At 36.2% G+C, this 14,250-nt stretch overlaps 1 protein-coding gene across 1 annotated transcript; it reads left to right on the top strand.

Annotated features, from left to right (window-relative positions):
- The first annotated feature begins 2,371 nt into the window (after positions 1–2,371).
- GUCA1A (guanylate cyclase activator 1A) lies at positions 2,372–13,351 on the top strand. Its single transcript, XM_018559762.1, has 4 exons — positions 2,372–2,569; positions 5,849–5,998; positions 10,392–10,482; positions 13,173–13,351. Exons 1-4 carry the CDS (start codon positions 2,372–2,374, stop codon positions 13,349–13,351), a joined length of 618 nt encoding a protein of 205 aa, XP_018415264.1.
- Positions 13,352–14,250: the final 899 nt, after the last annotated feature.

Genomic DNA, 14,250 nt, shown 5'->3' on the forward strand with positions numbered 1-14,250 from the left:
GAGAGACTTTAATTTTACTTTACGTCACCCTATTCATTAAGCTATGAGAAAATTCACTTTGCAAAGTAAACATGCACTTCTTCTTTAGTAAATCAATCTCTATGTGTAGATTATCAGCAAGATAGCAAGAAAACAAGAACATGAACACCATATCAATCACTAGTAACTGATTACTAGTAAAATGAAAAAAAGATCCCTGACCTCAAGCATAATAGAAGAGGAGGTGCAATATACATAAACCCTAAGCATAGATGATCAACAGAAACAGGAAACATTTAGTTAGTCCGTTGGTTAGGGAAAGTATGTGTTATATAAGGTCATGAACAAAATGTACTTCTTTCATTTGATTTGTTAATACCATCTAAATTTATTCTTATTACAGAGGATTGCTTGCCTTACACTTGAGCATTTTTATTACCAACAGCATAATATACAATCTCTATAATTAGGCCCCTCTAAGAATAAAACACATCAGAGGATTTAGGTGATAATGTGTACGTACCATCCTGTAAAATAAATTGGCTGCTAAATTCTGATTTTGGTGTGTGGCAATTGTTTTTTTCTTTGGATGTTTAACCATGTAACCATGTAACTATGTAATGTGTTGGTTAGTTAAAAAAGATACCTAGCTCTCCTTTTAGCAAAATAAGTTCTGGCTTGAACCTTTTGCCCTTGCATTTACAGAAAGATAAATCTGATAAAACATTTTTTTGGGTATGTTCAGTTTAACATCCGACTTTACAAATATCTAAGCTTATAGGTAATTCTGAAATCTAATACTAGTTAACAATTTAACAGATGCCATGTAAATAAAAAAAGTCAGTGGTTTGATTTGGAAGGTCTTGCATGCTGTAAAATACTGAAGGAATTTCTTTGCTATATATTGCTGCTTGCCAGTCTTAGATATGGAGGCTGCATATATTTTTTCAAGCTTTTTTCCCTTTACTTTTTACTGGTAATCCTGCCAATATTATACTTCCTGTCCTACAGTGACTAACCCCGTCCACTGTATCTATAGGGAAGCAGTGTTGTCACCCTAGGACAAGAAGTGTGTTACAGACACCTCCCCCTCCTCATCTCCATAACATAGAAGGAGGTGTTCTAAAGTCCACTGAGAGAATGGGGAACAATGCTAATAACAGTGCAGCAGAGGCAGAGGACACAGGGCGTTACCAACGTACTAGTTTTCTGGCAGAATCAACACATATTTTTTGACATAACGAACAAATGTAGCAAAATGTTTTCAATGGTATATGAGAAGTTCATTACTCATATACTTTACTTTTTATACAGTGGTCAGATATCAAATGAATTGTATGCCAAGAACTTGAAACTACAACAATATATGTGTAAAGTACATATGGCGTATATATACAGTATCTACCTATCTATCTATCTATCTATCTATCTATCTATCTATCTATCTATCTATCTATCTATGTCTATCTATCTATCTATCTATCTATCTATCTATCTATCTATCTACAGATAGATAGATAGATAGATAGATAGATAGATAGATAGATAGATAGATAGATAGATATAGTAGTGCTAAATTATCTATCAAATGATTCATGCAGTTCAGAAGTTTGCAATTCAGAAGATTAATTAGATCTGTCTACCTCTGTATCAGTACAACAATAAAAGTCATGATGTTGGTTGGTATGAAGTTACTATCAACTTCATTCATTATGTAACTTTATTTCCTTTTGAAGCCCCAAGTTGTTTCCTAGTTTGGTGTTAAATAGTAAAGTACTTAGTTGGGCTAAAATCAGCCCGGCCATTTTGTACTTTATGTAAGTCCTGGCTTGGAACCTGTGAAGCCATGTTATTAATCACTTTCAAGGCAGAGAATGAAGTAGGGCTAATTTTATCTGATGCTACAGACAGAGCTTTCATAGGACATAAACAATGCCAGAGCCAGATCCCGATTAAAAGATTACAAATCTTTTGAGTGGCATCCTAAACTACCTCCCCTAATCTTGTTTCTCTTTAATCACTAGAGCTTTTTTTTCCTATGTGCGTTTGTTTTCTTTCTTTTGAAGTCCCACCTGTATGCACACGAGGGGTTTTCCTTAGCTTGGACTCTGTCATTGGTCAGCAGTGACTTCGTCTGCTTCTCAAAAAGGAATTTTCTTGACCTAACTTTGACTTTGTACTTAGACACTTGAAGAGCACACACTGGAATTTTTGAAGCTCTGTATCATTATTTGCGAAAGCATATATTCTAAGGATCTGGGCCTTTTATTTATTTAAAAAGATTAGCATTTTGTTTTGGTAAAGCTGATTATTATTTTATATTTTTTTTGGGGGGGGATGAACTTTCTACAAACTTTCAGAATTCTTTAAGTGTTTTTTACGGACAAGAAACATGGGGAACATGGATGGGAAAACTGTTGAGGAATTAAGTGCTACAGAAATTCACAGATGGTATAAAAAATTTATGACGGAGTGTCCATCTGGCCAGCTTACTCAACATGAATTTAAACAATTCTTCGGCCTCAAGAACCTCAGCCCGGCATCTAACCAATATATTGAACAAATGTTTGACACGTTTGACTTTAACCAGGTAAATCACATACCCCTGCTTATGACATTCCACAATATATTGAATATTTGTGTTGAGTTTTGTTTATTTATTGCATATTACCTTGAGTGGTGCAACTAGTTTAATTTTAAAAGAATGTAGACTGTCATAACAACAGATGATCCTGATTCTGTCCATGTGCTCAGGTGCTGTATATAGACTTTCTAATAGAAAACAGCCCATATTTGTATTTATTATTACAAAATTACATATTATAAGTAATAATTATAATTACAATGATAATAAAATAATTACATCATGACAGTGATATGTGCTATACATGTACAATTTGAAATTACTTACTAAAAGTGCTTACTGTGTAAATGGTTGCAAAATACAATTTTTACAGTGTTTCTATAGTTACAGTATATAGTAAATAGTGATGAACAGATCAGGACAATCACTAATTGCTCATTTTGAATTTGCTGGAATATTTCCATGTGGATCTGTCTGATCTACAGTAAAGCATGCATTCATGATCTGTGAATTGTTTGAATGGGATTTTATCTCCATGCGTACAAGTATATTTAGGAGAATGGAGATATTTATAATTTGCTGTTGAACATGCTTTCATATTATTTCATTAATCACTAATTAGAAAACATACAATCACAATTGGCAAGCTTTAAATCCATACAGTTTTACATACATTGATTTGTGTGACCTAAAATGGCGCGTGAGCTAGAAAAAGTTTAAATGACAGTCATAAAACCACGCCACCATGTGGCTTCATCATAACACAATATGTTATAAAATCTACTGCAAAATTACTACTGTAAGAAACAATGAATGGTTTTATTCTGTATAACTATAAACAAATATGGGTGGATATTTGAGTGTGTGTACTGGTAGGCTTTAGTTCTGCCTAGATCATTTTAGAATCCTTTAGTCAAATAAACTACAGCAGAGAAAAAAGGTCATTCTGTCTTCTACTCCTTTCCCACAAAAAGTTTAAAAACAGGCTGGAGCATCAATTACGAAATGCAATACTCAGAAAGGTTTAGACACATAGTTCTAGCATCTGTTATTAGATAGCAGAGATAAACTGACCCTAAAAGTTATCTGGTGAACATTTGCTTTCACAAAGGTGTACAATATGTAATGAGGCTTAAAAGGCTGAGGTGACATGGAACAGTTCATCCAAATCGTCCAAATACACTGTAGTTTTTAGGATTTTACAAGTAGTTATTCAATGATTTATTGGGTTTACTTTACACCAAAAAAAAGAGCACTATCTGAATGTAGTAACTCAGAGCAAACAGTCAGCTATCATCTGTCATTATAATTTTTTTCAAATTCTTTATTTTATGACACAGAATAGCCATACATAGACAGTGTTAAAAAAAAAAAAGAACACATCAAGAAATTTAAAACTCAATGATGATAGTTCAATGTAAACAATGGGTATTATCTCTAAAGTATGGATCCCATTGATTTTTAAGTTTTGTAAACCACATGCAATAATAGAAGGGGAGTGTAGCATGAGAAGAGGGTAGGATAAACAAGGGGCATGCCATATATACATAATTTTACAGAAGCTCCTTTTTGCACCAAATTATCTATAGTAATCATTTGCTTTTATAGAGGGGCATCTTCCTGTCACTGTTACAGCAAGTATAACGTTTGTATACACCTGTCCATCACACATATTATATAAGATTATTGAACATCCAATTCCAAAATCATGGACATTAGTGTGGACTTGGTTGCCTCTTTGCAGCTATAACAGCCCCCACTCTCCTGGAAATGCTTTCCACAAGATATTGGGGTGTGTCTATGGGAATCTGTGTCCATTCAGCCAAAGCGCATTTGATAGTGATACATACTGATGTCGGATGAATAGAACTGGTTTGTAATTGGCTCTCCAATACATCTCAAAGGTATTCAAATGGTTGAGGTCAGGGCTCTGTGTAGAAGTTCCTTCACACTAAACTTGGCAAACCATGTAGTATATTTTTGGACCTGGCTTTGTACACAGGGGAAAAAAAGGCCTTCCACAAACTGTTGCCACAAGGTTGGAAGTGCACAGTCATCTAAAATATATTTGTATGCTGTAGCATTAACTGTACCTTTAACTAGATACACCTGAACTCACCTAGAAAAATGTGGACTCTCCAACTTGGAAGGGTGTCCACATACTTTTAGCCATGTAGTTGGTGTGGTAGAAAAGTTTCTACAATCTTTTGTCCATACAGTGTAGCTACATAGATAATTAGGTTGAAAAAGGCTCATTACCATTAAGTTCAACTTCTGAATAATTTACTGCAGTTTATGTAACCACGCGTGTTTGGAGGCTATACAGTATGTGATCAAACTCACCTCTTAGTGATCATAGCCTGCCTTTCACCTAAGGCAATGCTGTTGATTTAAAAAAAGGCAAATTTACTTTGATTTACTATAGGCTGTTAACTTTGCAAAGGACTTTTCCCTTAGATTAGTAAATGTGTTACAATTTCAATTGATAAAGAATACCCAATCATGTGCATGGAAAAAATATATATATATAATTTATTAAGCTAAGATAAAATCCCCTTGGGAAGTGAGCAGCCTATATGCCTTTAATAAATCAACCCCATTGAGTGAAACAATAACTTCCTTATTCCCTACTTCAAAAAATATTACTGCACAGTTTGTGTTATTAGAATAGCCTGAAAATCTAACCTGCCAGCTCAAACAGTGATTAATCATTATTGATTTTTTTTTTTTTTTTGGTCATTAGCTATGACAAATGGCTTTGCTGAGCAATTGTGAGAGGCAGTGGGAAAGGATTAAAACCCCTGTTGAATCATTACTATTATCCACAGCTCCATTAGAGACATTTCCCCTAACTTTCCTGGTGAGAATGGCTTTGCCAGACAATCAAGTGAGACCACAGAGGCACAGAAAGCAATAAAAAGCTGTCAGGGGTTCTAGTTTTTCCCTATTCCAGTAAAACAAGTTTTTTATGGTCGTTTATATAGCAGTAACATCCTGAGAGGAGTTCTAACCCTTCCCAACTCTTTAAAAACACAACTGTTTTCGCTCATACAGACTGATAAATATATGTTCCAGCACCTTTTGGTACTTCATGCTTTAATTAATGAGTGACATTTCAATAATGTTATGGTTATATTTTGTAAACACTGCGTTATTACATAATAAATGTCTAAAATTCTGTTTTAGCCCATAACAGCTACAAATAACAATTCATGAGTTGTACATTACATGACAAGATCATAGATGTGAAACGTCCATACATTAATAGATGTCCTCTTTTTCCAGGATGGTTATATGGATTTCATGGAGTATGTGGCGGCTCTGAGCTTGGTCCTGAAGGGGAAAGTGGAGCAGAAGCTAAGGTGGTACTTTAAATTATATGATGTCGATGGGAATGGCTGTATTGACAGAGGAGAGCTCCTCAATATAATTAAGGTAAGAAATTGGAATGTTACCTGTAAAAAACTTTCATATCTGCAGTACTTTTTATCCTTCAGTTTGACCCTTTGAACCATGACAACATTTTGTAGCAAAAATATAAAGTAATGGATTATAAGTTATATTAAACATTCACTTCCCTGGTAACCCCTAGTTACTGCACGCATATTATATTATCAATTTTGTGTAGTATTCTGTAAATAAAAGTTAATTATAATGCTGCTTTTTGCTCTTTAAAAGCTAACTGGCCAGTATTTAGTGATGTGTTTTTGTAAAATGTCTATTGAAGGGAACAAAAAAAGCTATTCCAGGTGAAGATAAAATAACTAAAAAAAACAAAGGATTTGAATGGTTAAATGTTTATTTTATTAGTGTTTACAATAATACAATTTTAATTTCTATGATTTGGACATCTCGAAGTGCCAGTTAAACCTTAAACATGCAGTCAAGTACCTTAACTATTAACAAAAATGTATTGTACAGTATGTACAACACTCAGTTGTAGATCCTAAAATCATCTCTGAATTGGTGCTGACACTGTCCTTCCTTCTGGAGGGTGACTACTTTTGTTCCCCATGGTCCCTGTGTGTATTGTAAAGTAGCCACCGCTCCAAGCTCAATCCCATGATGGACAACAATCTAATATTTAGTCTATTAATTTGTATTACAATTGTAGTCTATCACAGGAGTGAGCTAGGAGCGGTGGTTACTTTACAACAGGGACCATGGGGAACAAAAGTAGCCAGCCTCCAGAAGGAAGGGCAGTGTCAGCAATTCAGAGATGATTTGTGGATCTACAGCAGATACACAAATAAGGTACATTTTTGTTAATAGTTATTATTTTTAAGATTTATAGTGACATTAAACCTTCTTACTTTAAAAAAAATGTTTTATTATTTCATTCTTTTATTTCCTAATTTTCCAGTGGTATCCAAACCGCTAGCCCCACCCTCTGTATGGGTGCCTCCATCAGCTAGCCAGCTGCTGTGGAGGCACCCATGCGTGCCTGCTTATGGTCATGCCCGCACCCAGCTGTCTGAATCTATAGACACGCTGGCCACGTCACCCACCCATGCAGTCACGGTTTGACTGATGGCAGAAGGAGTCTATGGCCCTCAGTACCCTCCCCCACAACCAGGAGGTTTGGGGAATCCCGAGTATCTTCCCGGTCGCGGCGGAGGATACAAGCGGCTACAGGTAAGTGTGTGTGTGTGGGAGGTGTTTATTGCCTTAATGCAGAGAATGCATTAAGGCAAAAAAAAAACACCCAGCCTTTAGTACTGCTTTAACTAGTTAACTAGTGAGTTTAGTGTCATTTTAATGTAAAAATTATCATTAGATAAAATTATGAACTATTGTTATATAACTAACACTGATAAGTGAATTGATGTTGCAGTGGACATCTCTACAACGTCAACATTGTATAGACTAATGACTAATGACTAATGACGTTGTAGTAGACTAATTAATACCAGTCAATTGTTTTTATGTTTGATCCTATTGGATGATAAGGTCATGGCTTTTCTTCTTTAAATCTGAGCCCATAATCCACTCAACCACAATCCTATCACATGTATTAACATGAAGGATGGTTGGCATCCTTATCTAGAAGAGTCTATAAAACTAGAGACCAAACTAAAGACTGATAATACAACTTTCAGGAAGTGTTTAGCATTCAAATGAATAAAATGCACTTACAAATTAAGATTTAATGTGGATCTAAAACTTCATCAAGTTTGATAGATGTCTACTTCCTGAGAGTAGTAGTGCTTTTCTAAACTGCTTGTAACATTAGTTAGCTGCTGGCATATGCCTTTAGCAATGTCTCTAGTTTCACAGGAAGTAAATTGCAGTTACTACAGCAATGAAACACATAAGGAACCTATAAGGATAGGTATATTTAGTTACCACCAAGGAAAAATACAAATGAGAACCAGCTCAATGGCTAAGCCTTACAATATCAACTTTGGTTCCATAGCCAGTTCTTTGGCAGGGTGCAGGCATTTTTCCTGTTTTTGGTTGTATCTTTGTCTGGAAGTCCAAGAGAAAAAGTACAGAATCTTTATAACTTTGTTTTTGCTGCCAGCTATGGTATATGTGATATTTTTTAACAACGGAACTGCAGCACATAGTTGTGAATTTGTACCTACTTAATGGATCAGATTTTTACTAAAAATACATTGCAGTAGGAAACCAGATATTTGTAAAAGGTTCCTTACTGTATTTACAACTGAACCTTTTGAGGGAAGATACATATGTCTTATGACATGTATTGTTGGGCTGCTATGCAAAACCATGCCTCTTACCATAAAAAAGAGTGGCAAGGGTGGCTTTAAAGACATTTGTAGAACAACCTGGGATTATTTTTTCAGGATTCCCAACCCAAGTGTAAATAAAACTCTAAAAAAAGTTAGGAAGTATACCCACCTTACCATCAGCTTATGCACTGGAGAGATCCTCTGAATGTTGAGGATCCCAAATTGTGTGAAAAAGACACTCCAGCACAGAAGAGCATCTTCTCATGAGATTTGGGATCAGCATCATTCCCAAGATCTTGCCACAAGGATTGTGATACCTTTGCCAGTGGTAAGGTAAGTATATAAACTTTTTTTTCCCTTTAATTTGTTTTCACTTGAATGCAGTGTTTTGGCATTGGAGCAGGGTTTCTTATTAAACAAGTGGATGTTACTTCTAATGCAAGATCCACTTTAAGGGAGCCAATCCTATTTTTTTTTAAAGTTAACTTTTACTCCGTTTTACTCCTTTTTAAAAGTGAAAGTCTTCGAACCACGGGACACCGAGTTACCCAAACACAACTATTCAGCTCCTACGACTCGGAGAGGGTGAGGCGCTCGCCGTTCACACTACCACTGCCACGACAAGGGGCGCCCCAGGGTACCAGCACCCCCCGCTTGCGTGGGGGCTTTAGCCCCCTCTGACCATGTTCTTAATGCAAATTGTCGCACCTTACTTGTTCAAATCACTCTATGGGGTTGATTTACTAACCTTATAAACACGCCACGAACAAGTATACACCTCTGTAGTGTGTTCCCTCCCAGCCTGATCTATTGGTGGAATCTAGACACCTTTGTAGTGTGTACACACCCAGCAGGTGTGTTGTGCAAAGCCCTGCATGAATTGCCAGGTGATGTTGTGTAAATTAGCTCTACGTTGTGTTGCTTGCGTTGATGAATGCAGGAATGTAAATGCATGAGCTAATCATTTTTGTCTAAACTGTGGAGCAGCATTATATATGCATCATGTGCATGATTTTTCCATATATGGCATTAGTGGAAATATGCTTTTAGAGACTTGCATGCCGCTATTAGAGCGGCATGTAGCCTATGGCGGATTCTACATGACGTGCACGTACGTAAATACATAAAAACGCGCCATAACGGCGTGAAAATGTGACACGTTGCTCGTGTTTGGTTGATAAATACGTTTTGCTGTGTAAAAATGCACATGCACCTGGTGCGTGCGTGTGTTTAGGTTAGTAAATCACCCCCTATGTGTTGAAATATGCGGTAACGTTTTATTGACATAATTACCGCATTATTGTACGTGAATCAGCCTCATGTCCATGAGCATTATTTCAAATTGTGTTATGTACAACTTGAATAAAAATGAAAAAAATCTTAAATAAAGAATTTATAAAAAAAAAAAAGTGAAAGTCCTGCATGAAACATAGGACACAGGATGCCTGCTTTTACCTTTATTAGCTAGATAATCCTTCTCTGTGTAGCCCTTTTATTCACTTTTAACTTGTTACTGGTTCTTCATTTTCCTTAGCTTCAAAGCTGAACTCCATTAATTGCTTTTCTGCTGGTCTATCAAAATGCTCTTATTTGATAGGATGAATTTAAAAAAGTTAAGCCTCCATATTAAAGGGAAGCTAAATCAGATTGGTGCACAGTGAGTTTTATTTTTACATAATATAATCAATATACATCTTGTGGTGTTTCTTCTGAGGCAGGATTTTTATTAAATTTAAAATGGATTACAATTTCACATTAAGCGATATTATGTTACAGGGCATGTGCCATATATGCCATACCCTGGATATGCCACTGTGATAGAGTCAGGGAAGTCAAACAACAATAATGTATACAGAAATGTGGACATTCTGTTAACATCTTCAATTATTGGAAACAAAGATTGCATGTGAGACATCAAAACTGACACATGAAAAGTATAGTTGACCTAAACAGACAAGGTTGTTGAAAGGCTTACAGGGGACATTTTTTCAGAAATGAAGGACTGTTGTCATATAGGTCTTCTGGATTGTCCCTGAGTACAAAGACTGATCTTGCATTTTACTAAACATATGCCTTCTGTTTAACTTACACTGTCATTATTCATTTTTTTTTTAAATTCTATTTTGTTTCAGGCTATTCGGGCTATTAACAGATGTAATGATAGCATGACTGCGAAAGAATTCACTGATATGGTCTTCGATAAAATAGATATCAATGGTGATGGTGAGTGATCTTTTAACTCTTCTTTAATAATTTATAAAATATAACTCATCCCTCTAATAACAGTAATAATAATCATATTACAATAAAAGTAATCCCCCTTAATAAAATATAAGTATTCCCCGTAATAGGATAACCATATAATCTGTACAATACTATGTAGTGTCAAAGCCTACCTTATTGAATACAAAATTGAGTATCTTGTTTACGTAAGTCCTTAAACAACATTTTTTCTGAGAAATCTAAAGCCATACACCAGCAGAATTTCATTGTGAAAATGATGTTTTCGGAAGATTGATTCGATTTTCTAATAGTTTATAGGCTCAAATCGATCATTTTCGATCGCAATGACAAAAAAATGGAAGGAGCACAATAGAGATCTTTAGAATTAATGAAATTCTAACAGTGAATATGGTTTTCACTTGGGACATTCCAGTTATTCTAAATATAAATGGTAAAATAAACCAAATTTCAGACAACATTCATCAAGTCCCTGATGAACTTTCTGAAGAACATGACATAAATAGGTGTGTACCATTCTTTGTCGGAGAAGCAATGTTTTTGCATGTCTATCATCTCATTTTACCATAATTAAACAATCAAATGATATATGTAATATGTGTACACTTTTCCTTTACCAGAAAACTTTGATTTTCAGCACATAAAATAAATAGTGTTTATGGACCAATTTTTCAACATTTGTATCAAAGTTAATTCACAAGTTTGTTGAGAAATGTGTCTATGTCTATTGCAAAGTACAAAAACAGAATTGGGCTTAATAAACATTTTTTTGCAGAACAAAGTACATTGGCCTGAACATAATTTCTTAGGCAGCACACCAACTGAACATTGTATCCCCCCTAAGCAAGACATTATGAACTCCCCACCCAACATATTGTAACCCTCCATCCAGCTACACATTTTTTACCTGCCCCCTACAATATTAAGCCCCTCAAGCAAGAGAATGAAGCCCTTTCCCAAGCGCAGTCCATGTATGTGTAACAGAAGTGTCTCTCCACGACAGTGACTAGATTCAGTGGAATGGTTACTCTTGATAACATCATAAAAACACAGCTTTCCTCTTCAGCGTGCAGCCAACATCCCAGTTTATAGGACTGTGCACAGAATTAGATAACCAAAAGGAGGACAGAAGAGAGAGCTCAGCACAGTATTGAACAAGTGCCCTCTGCTGGACCAAATGTTACATTGCATTCAGTCATTATAGATTTTGTCTGGACCCCATTGCAGCATTTTTTTTACTAGACCAGGGGTAGGCAAACTCCGGCCCTCCAGATGTGGTGCAACTACAAATCACAAAGATGGCATAAAAATCTGAATTTTAACTATCCCTTAAAGTCCACCTTTGTAAGTGATTAGCATTTATTGTGGTAATGAAGAGGTGCAGTGATGATGTCTATGTGTGCACATTTTCATGACTCACATTGCAGGTTTTCTTCATTTTTATTAACTTTTTATTAGGCCTGAATCTTACAAAGTGAACATTTTCTCTACAGGAAATTCAGTCTGACACCAGGGTCTGATTGTAAAGCAGACTGTAAAGAGCCCTCTGCATATGTTTTTAAAAAAAAATACTTCTGCAAAGGTGGAAATGGGGTTTAAACGGACCTTGCGTGTCTATGAAGGTTCATCCAGGTCATGGTATATCTATAAAAAATAAATCAAGGCAACTGGACTTGCTGTGTTTTCCTTGAAGACATGTCACTGGTCATCCAACTACCTTTCTTAATGCAGAATGACTTGTACAAAAATTCTCTGGAAATAAATATGGTGAATATTACTCCAATCAACATAATCTGTTTATCATAACCAGCATGGGGTCAGAGACCTCATGGAGGCAAGGTGTTGATTGCATTTGTATGATTGGAGCTGGTCTCTGACCCCATGCTGCTTATGATTAACAGATGATATTGATTGGTGAAACATTTACCATATTTATTACCAGATACATTTTGTACAAGTCATTCTAAAATGAGAAAGCTAGTCGGATGACCAGCGGAATGTCTTCAAGAAAAATACAGAAAGTCCAGTTGCCTTGATTTACTTTTTACAGACTGACCTTGCAAAGCTTGAATTTTGGCAAACTCCTAGTAAACTTGCTGAAATCCAAGCTGTGAGTGGTGAATTGGCACCACCTGGTTTCACAAACTTTGATTACAAAATCAAAGGAGCCGAGTGGAAATTTGTTGGCCTGTCATCGAATGCATCTGTCAGCTACAGTCACTGTTGACTGCTAAACAGGCAATCATGGGTGCTGTCTGAATACAATAACTTTCTTCAGAAAGGATGATGCTAGCGTGGATGATGGGATCCAGTGACTTTTTTCATTCCACCCCATGGTGAGCTCTACTCTTCCCAAAATGAAAAAAGTCTTAGCTTTACATATAGATTGAACAAGCTGTTCACTGTTAGAACTTTTTACATTTCCTGTTTCCTTGAGGCAATATAGACAATGATGTCACAATTCTTTTTCTTACAAACCTAAATATCTATACAATAGGAAACATGAAGTAGTAATGTACATAAGTATGCATTTCTAACATCCTGCATTACATTGCATTCATTATTATCTCATGGATACAGCTACACCCTGGGATTGTTTGCAGTGATTTCTGTTGAATTACTGGCTGTATTATATGTATATTCTATTTCATGTCTATTTTGTCTCTTTCTAGGTGAATTATCATTGGAAGAATTTATTACAGGTGTGCAAAAAGATGAGCTTCTTCTGGAAGTGTTGACCCGTAGTCTTGACCTAAAGCATATTGTCCACATGATACAGAATGACGGCAAAAGAATGGACATCACAGAGCGACCCAGACCGGAAATTACAACCGGAGACTCACTTCCCTGAACTTGTGTCTGTGTTTGTTATTTCTCATCCCTTTCACCCTGGAATATGCCTGTAACATGCCCAGGATGGTTTGTACAGGACAAGATTCTCCAGGTTACGGTTCCCAAAACTAAATGGCACTTTAATATTTGTCAGCTGTATCATTATTTTTTAGGACCCTTGAACAACATAGAGGGTTTATTAGGCTAATACACCTAGCCTTATTAGACAAAGTGGAACCCCTTTTTGTTGCCAAAGACATTGTGATTCTCTCATGGCATTTTATATTTGCCTGGAACATAATGATGGCACAATTTTAGGAGCTACTTGTTTCTCAAAGAGAGAAAACTCTTAACTAAAACTTGTTGGTCCTGGGCCGTTCCTTGTAAGCCTGATATTAAAGTCTTACTGAGGGTGTACCTGCAGTTGTGTTATTAGTAGGGTTGCCACCTTTCCATCCAGTGAAACCCGAACACTCTAGCGATGCACAGAATTTTTTTGGGGAGAATGAGTTTCAGTGGGGTGCCAGTAGCCCCATCTTTATTTTGGTTGCCCCCGTCTGCCTGACATCTTGTGCCCGGGTTTCAGCAGCCATGAAACCTGGACACAGCATTCAAAACCTGAACTGTCCGGGTGAATCCTGGACAGGTGGCAACCCTAGTTATTAGTGATGGGTTAAAGTGACACTAAACTCAAGAGTTAAAACTTACAAATGCATTCAAGTACCTTAATAACAAAAATTTACCTTATTTGTGTATCGCTCAGCTTGTAGATCCTCAATTCATCTCTGAATTCCTGCTGACACTTTCCTTCCTTCTGGAGGGTGGCTACGTTTGTTCCCCAGGGTCTGTGTGTGTGTGTGTTATAAAGTATCCACTGCTCCAAGTTCACTCCTGTGATGAACTACAATTGCAATACAA

Source organism: Nanorana parkeri, unplaced genomic scaffold (genome assembly GCF_000935625.1).
Source record: "Nanorana parkeri isolate BGI_ZX_2015 unplaced genomic scaffold, ASM93562v1 scaffold415, whole genome shotgun sequence".
In the NCBI taxonomy this organism is placed as follows: Eukaryota; Metazoa; Chordata; class Amphibia; order Anura; family Dicroglossidae; genus Nanorana; species Nanorana parkeri.